This window comes from Haliotis cracherodii, unplaced genomic scaffold (assembly GCF_022045235.1).
Source record: "Haliotis cracherodii isolate W230 unplaced genomic scaffold, xgHalCrac1.p SCAF_7, whole genome shotgun sequence".
Taxonomy (NCBI): Eukaryota; Metazoa; Mollusca; class Gastropoda; order Lepetellida; family Haliotidae; genus Haliotis; species Haliotis cracherodii.
In genome coordinates, this window is record NW_027266330.1 from 47,394,412 (window position 1) to 47,415,669 (window position 21,258).

General features: G+C 40.7%; 1 protein-coding gene across 2 annotated transcripts in view; it reads right to left on the bottom strand.

Moving 5' to 3' along the window:
• Positions 1-5,870: 5,870 nt before the first annotated feature.
• The window catches only part of LOC139448061 (remodeling and spacing factor 1-like), a 31,266-nt gene continuing 15,878 nt past the window's right edge, over positions 5,871-21,258 (bottom strand). The window contains exons 8-16 of one of the 2 annotated variants that reach the window (XM_071229563.1): positions 20,418-20,745; positions 18,223-18,296; positions 17,243-17,347; positions 15,464-15,543; positions 14,374-14,425; positions 13,896-14,127; positions 13,219-13,396; positions 12,360-12,520; positions 5,871-10,679 (exon numbers count right to left, since the gene is read on the bottom strand). In XM_071229563.1, coding sequence (XP_071085664.1) covers positions 8,581-10,679; positions 12,360-12,520; positions 13,219-13,396; positions 13,896-14,127; positions 14,374-14,425; positions 15,464-15,543; positions 17,243-17,347; positions 18,223-18,296; positions 20,418-20,745 — 3,309 coding nt within the window. In that variant the 3' untranslated portion in view covers positions 5,871-8,580. Of the gene's footprint in view, positions 10,680-12,359; positions 12,521-13,218; positions 13,397-13,895; positions 14,128-14,373; positions 14,426-15,463; positions 15,544-17,242; positions 17,348-18,222; positions 18,297-20,417; positions 20,749-21,258 lie in introns of both variants that reach the window. The other variant, XM_071229562.1, reaches the window with a different exon arrangement.

Here is a 21,258-nt window from a genome sequence, read left to right on the forward strand (position 1 = left end):
TCTATATCCCCCGCCCATTTTAACACGTTATGGTACCAAACCAGGTAACTGACCCAACATTTCTTTTAGCCCATGTCAAAATAGCTGTTATGGAAATTCTTAAATAAACATTTCTAAAACTCCTTAATATCAAATGGTACCAGTTCAGTATGTGCTTTATATATAGACATGCAATGTTTGGCAAGGAAATATTTAACAGTTTATTTGTTATAAGTATTTAACGGTTTTTGAGTTATGTTCCGGAAACGAACCCCACCCTTATAGAACCTAAGTCAAACTTGTTGCTATGGAAATGTAAAAAATAAAAATTTCTAAAATTCCTTAATAGCAAAAGGCACCAGTTCAGCATGAGTCTGGTAAACATGCAAATTTTCGTAGAGAAATATTTAATGGTTTCTGAGTTGTGATCCGGGAACAATTTCGGGACGTTCGCAGGCACGGATGGAACCCATTTCAATATCACCTGCCAACTTCGTTGGGGCGAGGGATAATAATATTAAAAATATTCATTTGTTTGGGAGTGAGGTGAGGTGAGGTGAAATTGGGTTTAACGTTGATCCAAGACTATTGCACTTATATAGCGACGTGCATGCACATGTTTGCGTGGCTGCTTGTACTAGTCCGGACTGATGCCGATTTATAGTGCTAGCTCACTGAGATACCATGCTGCAGTTTAACATGAATACCCCACTCAGACACAGTATACTGACTCCGAGCCGACCAGTCCTTGTTTTAGCCCCTTTATGCCGAGGGCCAGACAGGGTAACAACAAGTACCATCTTTTAACGTCTTTAGGTATAACGCGGCCGGGGATCGAACTCCGGACCTTCCGCTCTCCGGCCTGTTTGAGAGTTATGGCTCAGAAACGAAGCCTTTTATTTGAGACCAAATTGCTTTCATGCAAACGTAACTAAATAAAATTTAGAAAGATTTCATAATTGCAAAAGGCATCAGTTAAGCTGATGAGCAATGCATATGCCAAGTTTCGTTGAACATTTTTGAAGGGTTTTCAAGTTATGGGCCGGAAACAAACCCTACCCTTGTTTGAAACCAAGTCGAAATTTTTTCCAAGGAAACATGAGAAAATAAAATTTGAACAAACTTCAAAATAGCAAAAGGCATCAGTTAAGCTGATGAGCAATGCATATGCCAAATGTCATTGAAACATGTTGAATGGTTTTCAAATTGTGGCCCGGAAATGAACCCTAGCCTTGAAATGTACAAAATAAAATTTGCAAAAAAATTAAAATAGCAGAAGTCATCAGCTCAGCTGCTAAATAATATACATCCCAAGTTTTGTTGAAAAATATTGAACAGTTTTCAAGTTATGCCTAGATATATATACAGTTCAAAGCAGAATTATACGCATGTCAAGAATTCAGTTGCTATAGTCATTTCAAAACAAGTAAGAACAAAGTAATTGATACAGTAATTGTATCCCTAATATTATATCTTGTATTCAAGATATGCTCCTTTAACGTCCATATTGGACGTACTGACGGTATCCTTTTTAATACCCCCTGGTTAAATATACCTATAGCTTCATTCTCCCCTGCAATATTCAAATAACATACAGAAGACCAGTTATGCAGAATAAGCATCAGCTCTTTGTATTGGCAGTCTAGCATCAGGTCTTTGTATTGGCGGTGTAGCATCAGCTCTTTGTATTGGCAGTGTAGCATCAGGTCTTTGTATTGGCAGTGTAGCATCAGCTCTTTGTATTGGCAGTGTAGCATCAGCTCTTTGTATTGGCGGTGTAGCATCAGCTCTTTGTATTGGCAGTGTAGCATCAGCTCTTTGTATTGGCAGTGTAGCATCAGCTCTTTGTATTGGCAGTGTAGCATCAGGTCTTTGTATTGGCAGTGTAGCATCAGGTCTTTGTATTGGCAGTGTAGCATCAACTCTTTGTATTGGCGGTGTAGCATCAGCTCTTTGTATTGGCAGTGTCGCATCAGCTCTTTGTATTGGCAGTGTCGCATCAGCTCTTTGTATTGGCGGTGTAGCATCAGCTTTTTGTATTGGCAGTGTAGCATCAGCTCTTTGTATTGGCAGGGTAGCATCAGGTCTTTGTATTGGCAGGGTAGCATCAGGTCTTTGTATTGGCAGGGTAGCATCAGCTCTTTGTATTGGCAGTGTAGCATCAGCTCTTTGTATTGGCAGGGTAGCATCAGCTCTTTGTATTGGCAGGGTAGCATCAGGTCTTTGTATTGGCAGTGTAGCATCAGCTCTTTGTATTGGCAGTGTAGCCAAGTGGTTGGCACCTTAGCTCATCACACTCAAGACCAAGGTCAGGTTATCTCCATGGGTCCAGTGTGTGAAGCTCATTCTCGGAGTACCAGTCATCACACAGAAATGCTGCTGTCACTATTTCAACCTCTCCTCACATTGGCTGATACAGTCAATACAAAACAGAGAACAGAATATTTTCAATCTATTTTATTATATTGTATGTTTTCTACTTTTGATGACATTAAGTATAAATGATACCAATGATAGTGAACACGTGACACAATGATGATCATGGCGGCTCCGAACCTCAAATATGTACACTAGATGTCAGTTCTATTTACATATCATTCATCTCACAGAACAGGAATAAATATCAAAGCGCATATTTATCCAGCTAGGCGTCAAATGAAATGGCGTTATTTAAAGGCCTGGTTTTATACATGTGTGGGCAAATAAAATTGGCTGAGCCCTGCTAATTGCTGCCTTGCAGTCGACGTGATATGATATATGTAGTACTTACATATGTGTGTATGAAGCGAGTTATTACAAGTAAATACAAAATAAATTAGGCATTGTGTAGCTAAAGAAAACAATAATGTTTGCACTTCACAACTATGCTAAAGCATAACACATTCAACGGAATATCAAATATCTACTTGGTATCCACAACATCATGTAACAATGAAGAGATAATAGTTTCAGTGTACAGTGGTATTTAAAACTGGAATTCAAATGTTTAATACAATTGTAGCAATACCACTGGCTTTTCATATTCTAGAGACACATGAGGTATTTGATGAATGTATTTTGTAGAAATTTACTTCAATGGGTTTGTTTTACATACAAAACATTAAAATGGTCTTTCAACAGACATGGTGGATGAAGTCAGGACCAATTCCAGATACTGGACTCGTAATTAAACAGTAAGTCGTAACAGTTTATCATTTGAATCAAATGATATACAAGTTGACTGGTTTGTCATCAACATCATCCTAAAATCACATACAAATTGTGGGGCAGGGAAAATATTGCAGCATAAGAAAAGGGAATCGGTTACATTCAATGATAAACGTTAACCTGACAGTTTCTACCTAATGGAAATAATGAACCTGTACACAATGCTGTGGATATGTAATTCTGGCTCATACTTAGACAGGGCTTTCACTGAAATATTATCAATATGAGTGAGTGAGTTTGGTTTTACGCCGCTTTTAGCAATATTCCAGCAATATCACGGCGGGAGACACCAGAAATGGGCTTCACACATTGTACCCATGTCGGGAATCGAACCCGGGTCTTCGGCATGACGAGCGAACGCTTATCAATATAAACAATAGATGTTACACACTGTACTACAACCAGCTGTACTATAATGTGACAGGAAAGACGGTGATTCTGGTCGTAGACACCGAGCACGTTCGAAACCTTACAAACACAGGTAGTGTGCTGGTGATCATAATGTTGGGTGTGATAATGTGACTTCTGGCACGGACAACTTCAGCCCTTTACACCACTGTGTCACCTGTGATGACTGCTGAACAAGGGAGGCTATCAACAAATGTATTGTAATTACATGGACAGCTAAGATGGATTAATGGTTTGAAGAGGCCCTTTCAGGAGTTAACTTTCACATAAAAATCAAAGTGCTGCTTGCAGATATATTACAACCATCAGTCCACTTTGCCAAATATTCCACAAAATATTGTCTATGAAAGTCAGACTTGAGACCTCAGATAAAATGGATCATAACTTACTATGCAATGACAAAAACATTTCCTGCTTTCTAAACATGCTAATACATTTCAAACTAAACTTCAGTTCTTGTCTCTATAAATGTACTCTTCTCAACAACAAAAAACACACACAGTAAAATTGCTTAAAACCCTTTCTACAAAATCTTATTGATAAACTTTACTATCTTACAAACAGAACACAACACACTTTAAAATGTAAAACAGAATTTACAAATATAATTGTGACCCAGTCACTGTACATGGTGGGCGACAGATGATACCTTTACATGGAAATGAAAGCACAGCAGGCCATATTGAACTAATTTCCTGTCCTAAAACATCTGAAGTTAGTTCTGCTGTAATCAAGTTGATATGAAAACAAATTCGTAGAGCTGTGACCTACAGTCAATGATATTTTCATTTAACAGATGTTCTCATAACAATGGTGGACATTTATGACTTTGGTGAGACCACTGAGATACAGGTATGCCGACATAATAAGCATCATAATCAATGTGATTCAACGTCACAAACAGCGGATCCTGGCATGACTAAGGGACACAACTCTGCATGGTGAAAGATTTTTCATTACCAAACTTGCCCAATTTTGAATTCAGTTTCCAGTAAATATTCATGTTTTGGACACACAAACCAGTGATCGATATTGTGAGCAGCACTGGGTATGATGACATGCAATACACTGAGTCACCAAGCCTATCACATGATGCAATTACGACAAGCTATAGAGCGTTGGGGAACTATTGAGCCCCACTTGGTTCCCCAAGGTATTAAACAGGAATTGGTGGCAAACAAGCTCATCCATCACACTAGGAACATCTGATTTACTTAACAGGTTATTATCAAAGGTATATGAGCAATACAAACATTGTCAGAAAGTTACAAACATACCGCTACTGTCATACTGATATGGAGAGACTTCTAAGATGTGAATAATGCCCAGCTTGAGCCATTTAGTCATAGTAATACCAGTAACCAGTTATTGCGAACCTGAACGAAATCATTAAACAAGCGAGCACGCAAGTAAAGTGTTGATTCAATGGGCAGATTCTAACTTGCTTGAAATGCAATTTGGCTCGTCTCTCGCACATCAATAAAGAAATTATAGGACTCAACTTCAAACTGTTTGATGAAACAGTTTCATGTTCCAGTTCTATTTACAGGAATAATAACACAGACTTTAAGCATTCTAGTGAAATGTCAAATACATACATGATGCACTGTGGCCTAACAGCCTGCCTTGTGCACCAGATCAACAATCAGCAGTGGATGATGTCATTATAGGGACGAAGCTGAAGAACATCCATTCCAGACCTCGAGAAGTCAGCAGCCTTCAGTCTGTCTATATTCTACCCCATGTCACCACTACACAAAACCATCTTGGACTAACGTAAGTCCATGTTATGTTAGAAGTCAGGACTGATGTAATTCCAAGTCTGTTTTGTGGAACAGGGTAGATATTTATTGCAACTGGCCTCCTCATTTTGGACGAATAGACAGATCAGTCATTAGTGAAGGGAAGTCAAATACCCAACACGTCACTGTTTCTATCTAACTGTCAAAAATTTACCAGTAATATTATGCCGGTTTGTACAAGTTAGAGACAGAAATATTCCAATGTATAATCAACATGAATATGATACATGGAAGCCAAAATGAAAATGCCCTTCGGATTCTTGACTCTTGCTGTGCTTAAATAGTAGATTGTCATCAGGAACATTTCAATAAGATTCATAACTGTTGAAGTTTGATCATTGCCACATCAGCCCAGACATTGCAATCACAAATCAACCACAGAGCTTAAGAATGATTGGAATATGCATGGGTCAGTTGACAAACAAAACATTGGGGAAAGGATCAATACAATGGTCCCCATACCTGTGACCATACCTGTGAAACTCATATTACAGACTTCTAGAGACTTGGGATACATATGGCTCTGAAAGAGAGGGACATCGAGTTTGTTCCTAGTAAATGACCCCAGCAATATGGTTGAATGTTTGGTTGGTTGTTTTACGCCGCACTCAGCAATATTCCAGCTATATGACGGCGGTCTGTTAATAATCGAGTCTGGACCAGACAATCCAGTGATTGATATCATGAGCATCGATCCACCCAGTTGGGATCGATGACATGCATCAACCAAGTCAGCGAGCCTGACCACCCGATCCCATTAGTCGCCTTTTACGACAAGCATACCCAGCAATCTGGAGCCATGTAATCATGTACTGCCACCTCTAATGCAACAATGGCAGACACAACAATTGACATCAGCAAGAATACACTCAGGTGAATCGTTGCTTCTCTCACATCTTTAGCAAGCCTGCGGCGTGTGAACGTAAGTATTACTGATAACAGTAGCATGCTGACATAGCAACGGCTACTCTCACACTGACCATGTGGTGCCACATGCTGATGTCAGGACTCAGTGTGACTAGTGTAACATGGATTCTCCTTCAAGTTATTGCAATACATTTAAGGAACATGCATTCAAGATATAACCTCCACTCTCACAGTTTCATTGTTTGTTTGCACTCAGCAGTATTCCAGCCATATGATGTCGTCCTGTAAATAATCAAGTCTGGACCAGACAATCCAGTGATTAATATCATGAGCATCGATCCATGCAATTGGGATTGATGACATGCATCAACCAAGTCAGCGAGTCTGACCACACGGTCCTGTTAGTCGCCTTTTACGGCAAGCATGGGTTGCTGAAGACATGTTCTACCCCGGATCTTTCTGGAGCTGGAAATGTTTCCTATTTTCCTAGTTTGTTTGTTTGTTGTTTAATGCCCCACTCAGCCATATATTCCAACTATATGACAGCGGTCTGTAAATAATCGGGTCTGGACCAGACATTCCAGTGATTGACATCATGAGCATCGATCTAAGCAATTGGGATACGATGACATGCATCAACCAAGTCACCAATCCTGACCACTTAGTCGCCTCTTACAACAAGCATAGTCGTCTTTCCTAGTAGCAATATGACAACAGTTAGCTTAGTCCCCCAAGGTCACCAATACTGTAATACTTACACTTTCACTCAGTGCACAAAAAGTTAATCATGCCTATTTTCAGGGTTAATTCCCATGTTCACTTTCTACAAAGTACAAAATGTTTTTCCAACTGACCATCAGGTACAACAGATGCCCATGTTGTAGGGCTTGGCAAGATTAAACCTGTAGAGGTGATGGGTATCTTTAATGCGAAGCTGTCCCACAGGAACAATCTGGTCAACTTTGGCAAGGACATGTATGTCAGACAACGTCATTTGGACAAGATTGACTGTGGCACCTAGTCAGCTAGAACTGAGAGATTACAATGACTAGGTCTGTCCATGGACACATATCATGATTGCTCCCACTGTCAAATTCAAAAGTGCATGAAAATTTGACTGAAGTAAAAAAGCATTTCCATAGAAACGAATTGCAATGTGCCAAAGCTGGCAACGTCTTTTTGGCCCTGTGGTCCACAATCACTGGTTAACACAGAAATATGTCTAGTTGTGGTCACCACTAAATTGTGAAACCAAAGTAATTCCACAGAACATGTCTTCAGGCAAGTAGATTCAAAAATATTTTAGCATGGTTGAATTATTCACAACAAAAACAAACTGTAACAGTTTGGAAGAAAGAGCAGGAACAGTTTGTACCAGACCACTGTTTGTACTTAAAACCATCGTAGAATTGAGGTTTCGGAACAATTTTAAGTTATAACATGATAAGTTTGTTAATAAAAATCGCTAAAACACAGAAATCAGTTGCATCAACAAAGTGCACTGGAAGCAAGGAACTGTGGTTCAACATGGCCACCGGCTGCAGAGCCGAACTGAAGCATGGAGACCAGTATTGATGTATATTTCCCACTTAAAACAACGACAAACAGATTGGACTCCGTAAACAAGATACAATTAGGCTTGTCCATTAAACAGTCATGAATCTGTAAAATAAATATTTTAAATTCTAAAAAATAAGTATAAAAGTCTTTTCTTGACAAGTCAGCATGGTTACAGATGTAAAATAAATATCTGTGAAGTATATTTAATAATGGGCCCGGGAACAGACACATGAACAAGTAGGCTTTAGCGGTTCAGGCGAATATAGGATGGAACCCTTTGTTTCCTGACTGAAAGTAAGGGCAGGAAGGAATACAGCATTCAACAAATGTACACGCTTATGTGCATTACTGTGAAGTTGAGGTATATCGCCGTGCTTAAAATGAGATCTACTAATTGCTTTGGATAAAACAGAAAGACAGTTGCATTATTTTACATCTAGGTTTTGGTAACTTAATTGATCAAAAGCATATGTCACAAAGCAATGCATTTTGTACCACTGACAATGTTTTCTAAGTTCACTGATACCCTGTTAAATGACTAACTGAAAAAATGACCAGATATATTTGACAGACGAAATGTCAGCATACTTTCATCTCGAGCTAACAAAGTTCTCAACAGTCTTTAAGTACAGTGGCTTTCAGTCACGAGTGGATATCAATGGCGGCAAACCCAGTTCACAAAATTGTACTTGTTTGCTACAACCTTCCCCATATGTACCGTCAGTCACTAGAATCATGCTTGTCCTTTCTTATATGGCTATGTATGTTGTTTGAAGTATTCGTCATTCATGACATAGTGCACAATATCGGACACATCTTCAAGATCATCTTCCTCGCCTCCCTGCTGTTGTTCTTCCTCTTCCGAGAAATGGCGTTCCTCTTCGTATCGCCGTCCCTCAGGAAAGCGAGCAGGCTGTTCCTCTGGGTACTGTCTGTCTTCAGGGTACTGGCGATTGTCACGCAGCAGGTTGTCCATCATGAAACCACTGCTACCACTAGATGCAGCTGATGAAGGTGGCTGATGGGCTACTTGGGGACCAGGGTTACTCTGGGAGGATGGTGGAAGGTGTTGACGCACTGGAGGGGGTTGGTTTGGTGGGAAGGACCCGGGAGGGGGCCCATAATGGGGGTAAGGGCCATAAGTAGGAATACCTCTTGGGGGTGGACCACGGGGGTGGGGTGGGCCGTGATGTTTTTGAGGGCCATGTGGGATTGGAGGGGGTGGTCCTTGATGAGGGTGCATACCTCTGGGGTGAGGCGGCCCTGGATGGGATGGAATTGGTCCCCCTGACTGGTGTGGATGTGGTGGTGCTCCTCCCCCAGGAAGAGGGTGGGGTGATGGTCCTCCTGCAGGATGAGGGTGGGACTGTGGCCCCCCCGTGGGATGAGGGTGGGGAGGTGGTCCTCCTGCTGGGTGAGAGTGGGGAGGTGGTCCTCCCGCAGGACGAGGGTGGGGAGGTGATCCTCTGGCTGGATGAGAGTGGGAAGGTGGTCCTCCCGCCGGGTGAGGGTGGGGTGGTGGTCCACCATGATGGGGTGGGCCTTGTTGGTACCCTGGGTGAGGTGGCCGAAACGGCATGCCAGGAACAGGGCGTCCCATGTGGAGAGGTGGGGGTGGTCCCTGGGGGTATGGCTGGCCTTGTGGAACGGGCGGAGGACCCATCTTGTGCTGAGGCATTCCATGAGGATGAGGTGGAGTGCCATGAGGTTGATGAGGAGAGGCAATAGGGGGATGGTGTGGAGATGCAGAGGGTGGATGGTGGGGTGATGCACTTGAAGGATGATGAGGGGACGTTCCGTGTGGAGGGGTGCCCTGGGGGTGGGGTGGCGTCCCTTGGGGGTGATGAGGGGACCCATGAGGTGGGGAACTCATTTGTGAGTGAGGAGGAAGACCTTGAGGCATTGGACCATACTGAGGATGCATAAACTGTTTCTGATGAGCACCATACGGATACTGGAAGTCTCGAGGACCCTGGTGAGGAAACGGTTCACTACCATGGGGCCGAAACTTTTCACCTTCATTTGAGAATCCCGGCGGAGGTACATCTTTATTTGGTTTATTGTCCCCAGCAGGGTGATCATGTCCATTCACTTCTGGTGCACTTTGAGAATCTTTGGAAGCTTCCGACACAGTTTCAATCTTTTCCTGGTCTGACTTTTTATCACTACTTTCACCATCATTAGTCCTTTCACCGTCATCAGTTCTGTCATCTGATTCACCATCTGGTTTAGAGTAAGAGGAGAAATCACAACTATCCTCTCTACCTGCTTTCAGAATATTCTCCATATTCTTCCCTCCACGAACCTTTCGCTTAGCATTCACAACTACTGTTTTATCTTTCTCTGCGTCACTTTCAGACTCGGAGGCAAGGAAACTCTTGAAATCAACATTCGCCGCCTTTCTTTGTGGTCGTCTCTGTGACCTCTTTTTCTCATTCTCGGATGAGTCTTCATCACTCTTTTCATTCTCAGTTTCTTCATCTTCTTCCTCGGTCTGACTCTTTCCACTCTCCGAACTCTCTTTCTCTGAATCAGAACTTCGGTCCTTGATTTTAGGCCGTATCTTCTTAATTTTTTTCTTCTCAACAGTTGGTGGTTTGTCTTTCTTTTCTCCTTCTTCTTCGTCGCTATCGTCTGACCGGATCACACGACGTACAGGTTTTCTGGTCTTTCTGTCAGAATCGTCCGAACACAAATCCCTTTCAGATACATCGTCATCAGATTCTGATATTGGAGATTCCACTGCTTCCGATTCATCGGAATTAAATTCCTGATAGTTGACCCTTCGTTTTGATGACGCTCGGGTAGACCTCCGGTTACTGGCACTGTCATCACTATCATAGTCATCGTCTACCACTGAAAATATAATTACAATTAGATTACTACTGTCAATTGTTTTTGTAAAAATGTTTCTTTTTTCAAAAGTCCAACTTGATACAAATTATACAGAGAAACCCTGACAAACTGGACAGTACCAGTACCCTTCAAATGCTAAACTTGTCAAATTAAAGAATAATCTGCACAGATAATGTCCCTTTGGAAGATAGTACACATATCCTTTGATATGGGTATAAGATTTAGATTTGTTTCAACCAAAACAAATACAACAACCTGTTTAATATTATAATCACTGGGTGAGTGAGTGAGTGAGTTGGGTTTAACGTCGCTTTTAACAGTATTCCAGTTAGTTCATGGCATGTCAGCTTAATGTGGGAGGAAAGCCTGAAGTGATGCAGGTCTTAGACATTTACCACTTCACTGAAACCCATGAGCGGGTATGATGCTGACAAACCTAGAAACATATTGGGGCGAACCGGGATTTATCCCACAATTATAAGTGCCTGAAATGCTCAAGGGATGCAACTCTGCACAACCACAGCAACAAGTGTATAGTTGACGAAGTCATCTATATCCCCTGCCTATTTTAACACGTTATGGTCCCAAACCAGGTAACTGACCCAACATTTCTCTTAGCCCATGTCAAAATAGATGGAAATTCTAAAATAAATATTTCTAAAACTCCTTTATATCAAATGGCACCAGTTCAGTATGTGCTTTATATATAGACATGCAATGTTTGGCAAGGAAATATTTAACAGTTTATTTGTTATAAGTATTTAACGGTTTTTGAGTTATGCTCCGTAAACGAACACCACCCATATACAACCAAGTCAAACTTGTTGCCATGGAAACGTAAAAAATAAAAATTTCTAAAATTCTTAAGTAGCAAAAGGCACCAGTTCAGCATGTGTCTGGTAAACATGCAAAGTTTTGTTCGAAAGTATTGAATGGGTTTTGAGTTATGCTCCGGAAACAAACTCTACCCAAAAGAACCTAAGTGCAACTTGTTGCCATGGAAACATGAGAAATAAAATAAAAAATTATAAAATTCCTATATAACAAAAGGCACCAGTTCACAGTTTTTGCGTTATGCTCTGGAAATGAACACCACCCTTATAGAACCTAAGTCCAACTTGTTGCCATGGAAACGTAAAAAATAAAAATTCCTATATAGCAAAATGCACCAGTTCGGCATGAGTCTGATTGACATGCAAAGTTTTGTATAGAAATATTTAAAGGTTTCTGAGTTATGCTCCAGAAACGATTTCGGGACGCACACACACATGCACGCACATACACACACACTGATGGATGGACGGACAGAACCCATTTCTATATCCCCCCCCCCCCCCCCCCCACACACACACACACACACACTTCGTTGGTGTGGGGGATAATAAATATTCCATCTGACACAGCCTGTAATTAAGTGAATACTGGTAAATAAGTGAATACTGGTAAACAAGTGAATACTGGCCAGACAGATCTGGGATTTATCATGAGCCAGATCATCTGCTCTAACTTCGTTGTATCTCAGGACAAGCAACAGAGGGCTACGAACCTATTCTTACACGAAAAGTAAACATCTAAAATAACTTTCCTACACATGGAAACATACTCCCTTAGATTCTGAACGAGTCAACAGTAACCATGATCACTGATGTGGTGTTCCCATTGAACAAAGTAATTTCTTACCAAAATCATCATCAAAGCGAGACCACTTCCTCCTGATTCCGCGGGAGGTTCGTACCCGTGTTGGCCGGACACCAGGTCGGCCTGTCCGCGGCCGCCAGTCTGAGGCCTCTGAATCCACCTCACTCACTGGTTCCTCATAACTCATTTCTGAGGCAGAGTCTCTGGAACACATACATATTGTCACACTGTACATGAAGAATTTCATCTTTCATTCCGCCTTTGGGATAGAAAATGATGTAGGATCTATTTCTTGTGATGAAAACATGATCAAAGTCTTGAAACATCAAGTTATGAAGCGCTTAATCACCCCCCCCCCCCCAAAAAAAACAAAACAAACAAAAACAACAACAACTTGAAATCAAAAGATCTGGACCTGTTGTAGCCATGGATATGGATTTATTTATTTGTGCTTGCGTGCGTGCGTCCGTGTTTTTTAAATGATGTAACTTGGGGATAGTTCCCTTTGACAATTTTCTTCAAATCATTATTACATAACAGGAGTCAGTCTGAACCAAATATTTATAAACTACCAGTGTAAATAATCTTCCAAAATTTCCAATGGGAAGTAGACAACATAAAAGGTTATCAGTTTGTTGCCAAGGATTTTACCAAAGTACGTTTGAACGTTACATCATTCAGCATCAAAGTTGAACATTTTAAATGGTTGACATCTGCAAATGATGTGATTGTGGTGTGACTCTATACGGCTTCCTGGTATCACCTACATTTAGCACAAGAACTCGTTATCAGTCAGTTTGTGTCATATACTTCGTAAAGTAACACTGCAAACACTATTGCTCTTGCTCTAATAATAAAATCATTACACCATTGTAAACCACTACAAGGCCAGGCTACTCACTTGGAAGCCTGGTATTCTTCACTCTCATCCCCTTCTTCATCGCTGTCCAGCTGCGTGAGACGTCGTCGGCGGCGGGCCTTCTGGCTTTTCCTTTCTCGGTTGACAACAGGTGGAGGACGACCTGTGATGTTGGACATGTCCTTGCCTCCTCCTCCGCCTCCCCCTCCACCACTCCCATCTGTACAGGTAAAGGCTTAGCTATAACAAGCTGATCTCAAGAATCTGCATCACTACATTCACTACATCCTCCGTATCTCCAGGGAGCGCATTTCGGTGACCCTATACTTATCAACTGAGAAATGAGTAAGGGAGGTAACTTATGTTGCCTCGAAAGAAAAGTCACATCAGTTTTAATGGACATGAGTGAGTGAGTGAGTGAGTGTATTACAGTTATATCATGGGTGTCAGCTTAATGTGGGAGGAAAGCCTGAAGTGATGCAGGTCTCAGACCTTTACCACTTCGGGGTAACCCACGAGCATGGTTATGGTGCTGACAAACCTAGAAACATAACTGGGGCGAAACCAGGATTCGAACCCATAATCACAGGTTTCTAAGGGACGCAACTCTGCACAGCAAATTGCAGCGCCTCAAACTTTCAAGTTTTTTTAAACTGGCAGAGACAAGTCTAGTTTTCCCATGTATGTTCCATTGATTGATAGACAGCTGGGTACATTACCTGAGTAGCTGTCCTCTTCATATGATTCCTCCTTAATGTCATCCCCGATGGCGCTGTTGATGAGATTGTCATACTCGGTGAACCTGTAGCTCATGGACTGGCGAGATCGGCATGACCTCTTGGAGTACACTTCATCAGGGACGTCTCTCTCCTCCTCCATCAGCCGCTTGGTCATTATCGCCATCATCCTTTCCTCCCGCTCCTTGTGCAGTTGAATGTTGCTCTTCTTGTCCTGTCCAGGTGATTTGAATATTTTATTGGAAAACACATTATGATTGCGATCCCTGATCAAAATATGCCCTAGTAATATGTGTCAGCACTTTATTTAGTCTGTCTAAACACTTCACAAGACTTTGTCATCACCACTGATCTCAAGCAAAGGTCCCCAAAGGAACGTAACTCTGCACTTACACCTAGGATCCGCAAATATCTAATATCTACATGACATGAAACGCGATCACTATGAACCATTGCATACCTCTTTTAGAATGTTATCCAAACTGATACCGACAAAGGCTAGACGTTCTTTTCTGAAAAGGAAACAACACAAAATATTACATGTACACTTGACACTGTCAATAATACAGATCTTTGTGTGTCACAGAACAAGGCTGGAATGTATTCAATGTCAAGATGTTGGTAAGTGGTTATTGAAATATCTTACATATCAAGTTTGATTCAAAGTGAGTTTGGTTTAACATTGCTTTGAAAGGTATTTCAGTCATATCCAGGGATAGAAATCAACCTACAAAGACTACTGGCCCTAAAAGTGATGATACAATGTTCACAATGCTACCAGCCCTTAGCATGCTTAGGATACCTTCAAGGCTTCAACCCAAGTGAAAATGACTCAGGCTAGTAGGCCAGCGCTAATTTCTGCCCCTGACCCCACGTCAGCTTAATGTTGGAGAAAATCAGCAAAGGCATGCAGTATTTTCAACTTTAGTTTGTTTGTTTGTTGCTTAATGCTGCACTCAGCAATATTCCAGCTATATGATGGCGGTCTGAAAAAAATCGAGTCTGGACAAGACAATCCAGTGATTGACATCATGAGCATCAATCCGCACAAATGAGATACGATGACATGCATAAACCAAGGCAGCGGGCCTGACCACCCGATTCCATTAGTCATCTTTTACGACAAGCATAGTCGTCTTTTACGGCAAACATGGGTTGCTGAAGACCTATTCTAAACCAGATCACAGGTCTCAACTTTAGTGGAACCTGCAGCATTCTCAACTTTAGTAGAACCTGCAGCATTCTCAACTTCAGTAGAACCTGCAGCATTCTCAACTTCAGTGGGACCTGCAGCATTCTCAACTTTAGTGGAACCTGCAGCATTTTCAACTTTAGTTGAACCTGCAGCATTCTCAACTTTAGTGGAACCTGCAGCATTCTCAACTTTAGTGGAACCAATTAGCATATGTATGGTGCAGGCAAACCATAACCAGGGTGAATGTGGGATTTGAACACATGATCATAAGGATCGATAGGCGGTGCCATGGATGACTGGACTGTTTGGTTCAAAGATTATATGGAAGTTGATGCTTAAAAAATAAAGCTCCTACCTTCTCACTAACCGCTCTCTCTTTTTTAAAGAGACATCAAGGTTGAGAAGATTTTCTTGTAGAACCTGCACCAGCATTACCTGTTTAAAAAAACAAAACACATTTCATAATGTAGCAGTCTGGAGCCAGAGAATACATAGTTACATTTCATTCACTCTAACATTCCTACTAGTTGAAGTCCAGATGTAGGAACTTCAGATTATGACAGAGAAGTTCAGGCTACCGGACAGAAGTTTAGTGCTAGGTTCAATTGTGCTATGATGATATAAAGACATATGACATCAACTTACTTCAGTGAAAATCGCAATGTGTGCCGACTGTACAAAAATATCGTATTTCTCTCTTGTTGTGCGTAATGTAATAAAAATATTTCAAAATCTTTCAGCATACATTTCTACTTTCAGACATGACATTATGTCTGAAAATGGCAATTATTACCATGATTACAGAAACAGTTATAAGTCGGAAAATGAGTCCAAATGTTTGACGTCATGTATAAATGTGAATTGAAGCTTGTTAATTGTATTATTGTGTTTTCCGAAGATGTAGTTATAAAAAAATAATGAAAAGTCAAAATGTGATGCTTCACCCACAAGGTTCCTTATCTCATGGCTGTCACATTAATATTGCTGTGACATTAATATTGCTGTGACATTAATATTGCTGTGACATTATTATTGCTGTGACATTAATATTGCTGTCACATTAATATTGATGTGACATTAATATTGCTGTGACATTAATATTGCTGTGACATTAATATGGCTGTGACATTAATATTGCTGTCACATTAATATTGCTGTGACATTAATATGGCTGTGACATTAATATTGCTGTGACATTAATATTGCTGTCACATTAATATTGCTATCACATTAATATTGCTGTCACATTAATATTGCTGTCACATTGATATTACTGTCACATTAATATTGCTGTCACATTGATATTGCTGTCACATTAATATTGCTGTCACATTGATATTGCTGTCACATTAATATTGCTGTACAAGTAAAAGGGAGTGTATACAACACACAACCACAACAAAAACGGAAATGTCACAAGCCTAATCCTAACATGGCTTCATACAGAAATTCACTGTGGCAGCGATCACTTGTAGGAAGATACAATTTGTTTCCTCAGAAGTTACTGAGAGATTTCAACATTGTATTAAAAACTATGAAAAGATATATTTATTTTCAAGTAACACATTGTTGTGATTTGGATTAGTCCGGAAAATGAAAGGCTTTTTAAGACACTACTTATTTCTGATTGGTTATGGAAAGGGCACTTTCCTGTGTCCCCAGCACAGATAAGGTACAAATCTCATATACTCTGCTGGGAAATGCTGCACTTCTTACCAATGCAACTAGTGATTTGATTATCTTGAAATTCATTAACATATCAAATGCATTTTAGCAAATTTAACTGAGGATATAGGATTGCAATGCGAGGCCGATAATTATTGATGTGTTTACATTGTCTGCTAGCAGTCAAGGTGGCTGGGAAACGGTTTGCTATCCATAGTGATGAAGATATTTCAGATAAAGGGGCAAATATTCTGGTCAGATAAAATTCTTGTCAACCGGTCCCTCGCTGATATGGTGAGCCATTGTACTCCTCACCACCAGTTGACAAGTAATATTATCCATTGTCAAGATCTACTCATGTCAGAATCTACTCATGGACTTTTCAAGATGGATGTCAAGCTTCAAGTCCTTCTCCCAGCCTGCATCATCCCAGTGATATACTCCAGTAGACAATGTTGAAGTGACTTACATGTTGACATGGTGGACAGTACCAGTCTCCGTCCGGGATGATCATGATTGGAGGTCGGAGACAGGCGGTGTGGTACCCACTATCACATTTATCACAGAGCAGAATCTGAAATCAAGAGCAATCAATAACCTACACATGGATCCAAGCATAAATATTTGTAACATACAAAGTGCTTGCAGAGAATGACTGCAAAACAGCTACAGCTCCAAAAAATAGTTTTCACTCACTCACACATTAATCACTCCACATAATCTCTTACAGATATTCCACACATAGGAAGGGGGACGCTAAAATTGTACTTATATTCAAAGTAAACTTTCATTGAAAACTATGTAAATAACGACTTTCTGTATATGGAAATTGTGAAACCAGTGCAACCTGCAACTGATTGTGCTTAATCAGGCAGTTTTTGTAACAGGCAATCCCGGGACAGTGGAAGAAAAGAGATGTCTCAATACTGTACCAGGACTGTATATTACTCTAACTGACCAATAACAAGTTCATGTGCACTCTGCTTGTGCTCTCATGAGTGTCGGTGAAGAGATGTCATATGACAATGATGATAAATAGGAAAATATGCATCTCTCCTCCCTGCACCCTGCTGGAAATCCTGTATCCACTGCTGCAGCGTGAGAGCAGGGTGTCGTGAACACGTTGTGGGGATGAAGCAATGGCAAAAGCGCTAAATATAACTTTGAGGTTGACATTTTATGAAAATCTGAACACCAATTCTCCCAGAAAAGCTGTATCCAACCGTGTTTGGCATCACACTATCCACACAGACCAACTGCCAAACTCTACATCAATACCTGGACTTTCAAGCCCACTGATCAACACTGAACACTTATAGAACATCTGATGTGTGAATAAAAGCTCGCAAGGTCAATGTCTTTTGCAGTTATTGAAAGAACCATAGCTCATGGACATCTGTTAACAGTTAATTGACGTAGATGTACCCATGTATCAGGTATGCCACTTACCCATTCGGGATGGTCGTATCTCTTGCACTTGGTGCATGGTGTATCATCTGCACCGGGCTGGAAGTTGTCCTTCTCTGGAAACATCGAATACAAGGTGTAAGTGGACAGTATGTAGACCTGCTAGCAAGACTCTAGCTCATTCATGTTCGTTTTCAGGTTACAGAAATCAATATACTTTGAATGCTTCACATACCAAGAATTTGGAAATTCAAGCCGTGAGACTGAAGTTCACCTGATGTGACATCCCATGGAGGGCTTGTCACATGTCCCTGCCTTCATCAACATTAATGGAGTTTCACTGTACTGTGATGTTATTTTTCAAACCTCTTTCTGTTCATACACGCTTATAACCTATCATATTCTCATTAACACTTTAAATAAAACAGGACAAAACGTGAGGCTCATCATCAGCTCAGGACCCTTGCCCCCTCAACACGCAGCCCAGACAGCGAATGGGACTTCTCCCAGGAAGCGCTGCCTAGTCAAACCCACCCAGAACTTTGCAGGGCTCACTAATACCTCTGCCTTCGACTCCAACATATTTTGAAGTTCAAAACATGAAAAAGCAATATTTTCTCAGAAAATACACACATCAAAATTAAACTTAATTAAAATCTAACCTCTTCTATTAGTATGGAAACTGTTCCTTAAATTTGAAAATAATCCATGTTGGTTTAGTTTTCTAGTCATAGGTCGCACAAATGTTTCAGTAAAATATTTCTGCGTAACAAATAAAACAACCACCATGATTTCACTAAAAGAACAGAACAGAAGCAGTCCGCATTCGCCGCTACAAGCCATCAATCAACAGAGATCAAGGCTATTTCATCCCATCTGCCTACTATGAACTCATCAAACAATAATGACTTATCCTGCTTAATTGGCTTCATGTCCCTATTGGCTTCTACCTATGTGTTCTCTGTCCATCGTGTTGTGACAGTATTATCCTTCTGTTGTCAACACTTACTCATGTTATCCCACTCATATATAATTGTTGTTACTGTTAATCCTCTACCGTTAATCCTCTACCTACTATATATATTCTGTTCTTTGTCCCTCAGTCTTATTTACGGCAATGAAAGCGCCGATAAAGCAGCTAAATTATCTCTCAAAATACCAGAAATAAGCCTAAACCTACCCATCTCAAAATCAGAAATTAAAAGTGTAAACAAACAAAAAATAACCAAAAAATGGCATAATCAATATCAAAACTCAAATAGCCAAATAAAAAAAGTGCTCAGAAAACCACTAGCCAAACCTAAAATCCTACACCCCTCTAAAAAAATTGACAGATTAATTACAAAACTCCAAACAGGACACACCAACCTAAATAACCACCTAAAACAACTTAAAAGACACACCACAGGCAACTGCCCCCACTGCAAACAACCCGAAACCACAGAACACGCACTCATTCACTGCACCCACTATCAAACACACAGAACCACACTACAAACCGCCCTCAATCTAAATAAGGTTCCTACTCTAGATGAAATACTAAACCCTCAAAATAAACTAGAAAACTTCAAGGCCCTAGGCGTATTCCTAATCAAAACAGACCTAATTAAGCGCATCTAAAAATTAATTAATCTACCAATCCAAAATCCAATAAACATACAAACACGCACCTCACCCGGCTCCCTTAGTTCCCTCCTCCACCCACCTCGGCATTTATTCCAAATTTAAAAATTTCAAAAAATCAATATAAGCAACCCCTAAAAGCCCCCTCTTGGGTTGCACACACCACTTTCACCCTTCTCGGAATACACTAAATGGTCCGGCCAGGCCCGTGTGCGAAATACGCTGTAGTCGGAAAGCGCACGTTAAATCTTTTATATCAGTCAGTCAGTCCCTCAGTCAGTCCTGCTTGACAAAGGTATAAGGATCTATACTGAAACGTCGCTTTTTACAGTATTAAAGAAGTTGTAATCCATAAAATTGTGTCTACCTTGAAATAAAAGTAAGCTGTATTTTTTCAGAAAATACAAATATTGAGTTCAAACTTCATACTGCACCTCTCCTAAGGCATTAATAGTTTTCACCATGTTTAAAAAGAATCTATTTTGCAGTTTTTAATTTATTGGTCACACACAAAAATGGTCCACGGAAAGACAGATGGAATTTGTTGGTATAACTATAAACAATTTCTTTATGTTGATCTCACAACATCCCACATCAACTATTTACTTGCATACCTGCTCTGGCAATCTGTCTCTGATAGTTCCTGCCCTTGGGAGTTAAGAAGTCCTCGTCATCAGTGTTGAGCTCCTCTTGCTGAAACTCGTCCTCGCCTGATGGCCCAAACACCAGGTCTTCCGAAGACTCAGATAGGTCATCACTAAATGAATCAGAAGACGGTGGCCGCTTCCGGCGCCGCCCTCCCCTCTTGGGTCCATTTTCACTGGAATCCTCAGCATCAGACGCCTTCCTCTTCCGTGCTCGACCTCGACCTTTGCCTTTCCCCTTCTTCTTCCCTGGGCAGTAGTCTGAATCATCACTGCTGGTTTCAGACACTTGTTTCTTCTTCTGGTGATAGATGATATGGACATGAGCAAGCAATGTTCAGCATAGGCCAGCGTTAGAAATTGGCACTAGTCCTGTAGTCCTTGCCAAAGTGTCAAATAGTTAAGGTATCATAAGGACTAGTAGAAATTTTTCTTAAGGGTTTTGCTACATGTTATCTTTATAAGGACTAGTGGACTAAAAATGTTATACTCATAAACATAAAGCAACAAAACTTATTTTGTGATGTCTAATTTAACTAATTCTCAAACGTTGCAACAAACAAAAGCATGTAAAACTGAAAGCACTGAAATAGTGGCAGGAAAGTTCACTGCACTATAGTGTGTGATAAAAGGGTTTGCATGGCAACTTTGAAAACATGCAAAATGCTGTCCATGTATTCAACTGTTTATATGGTCAGTCATACTAAAGTCACAGTGGTCACACATCAACTAAAGTCACAATGGTCACACATCAACTAAAGTCACAGTGGTCTCACATCAACTAAAGTCACACAGGTCACACATCAGTCAC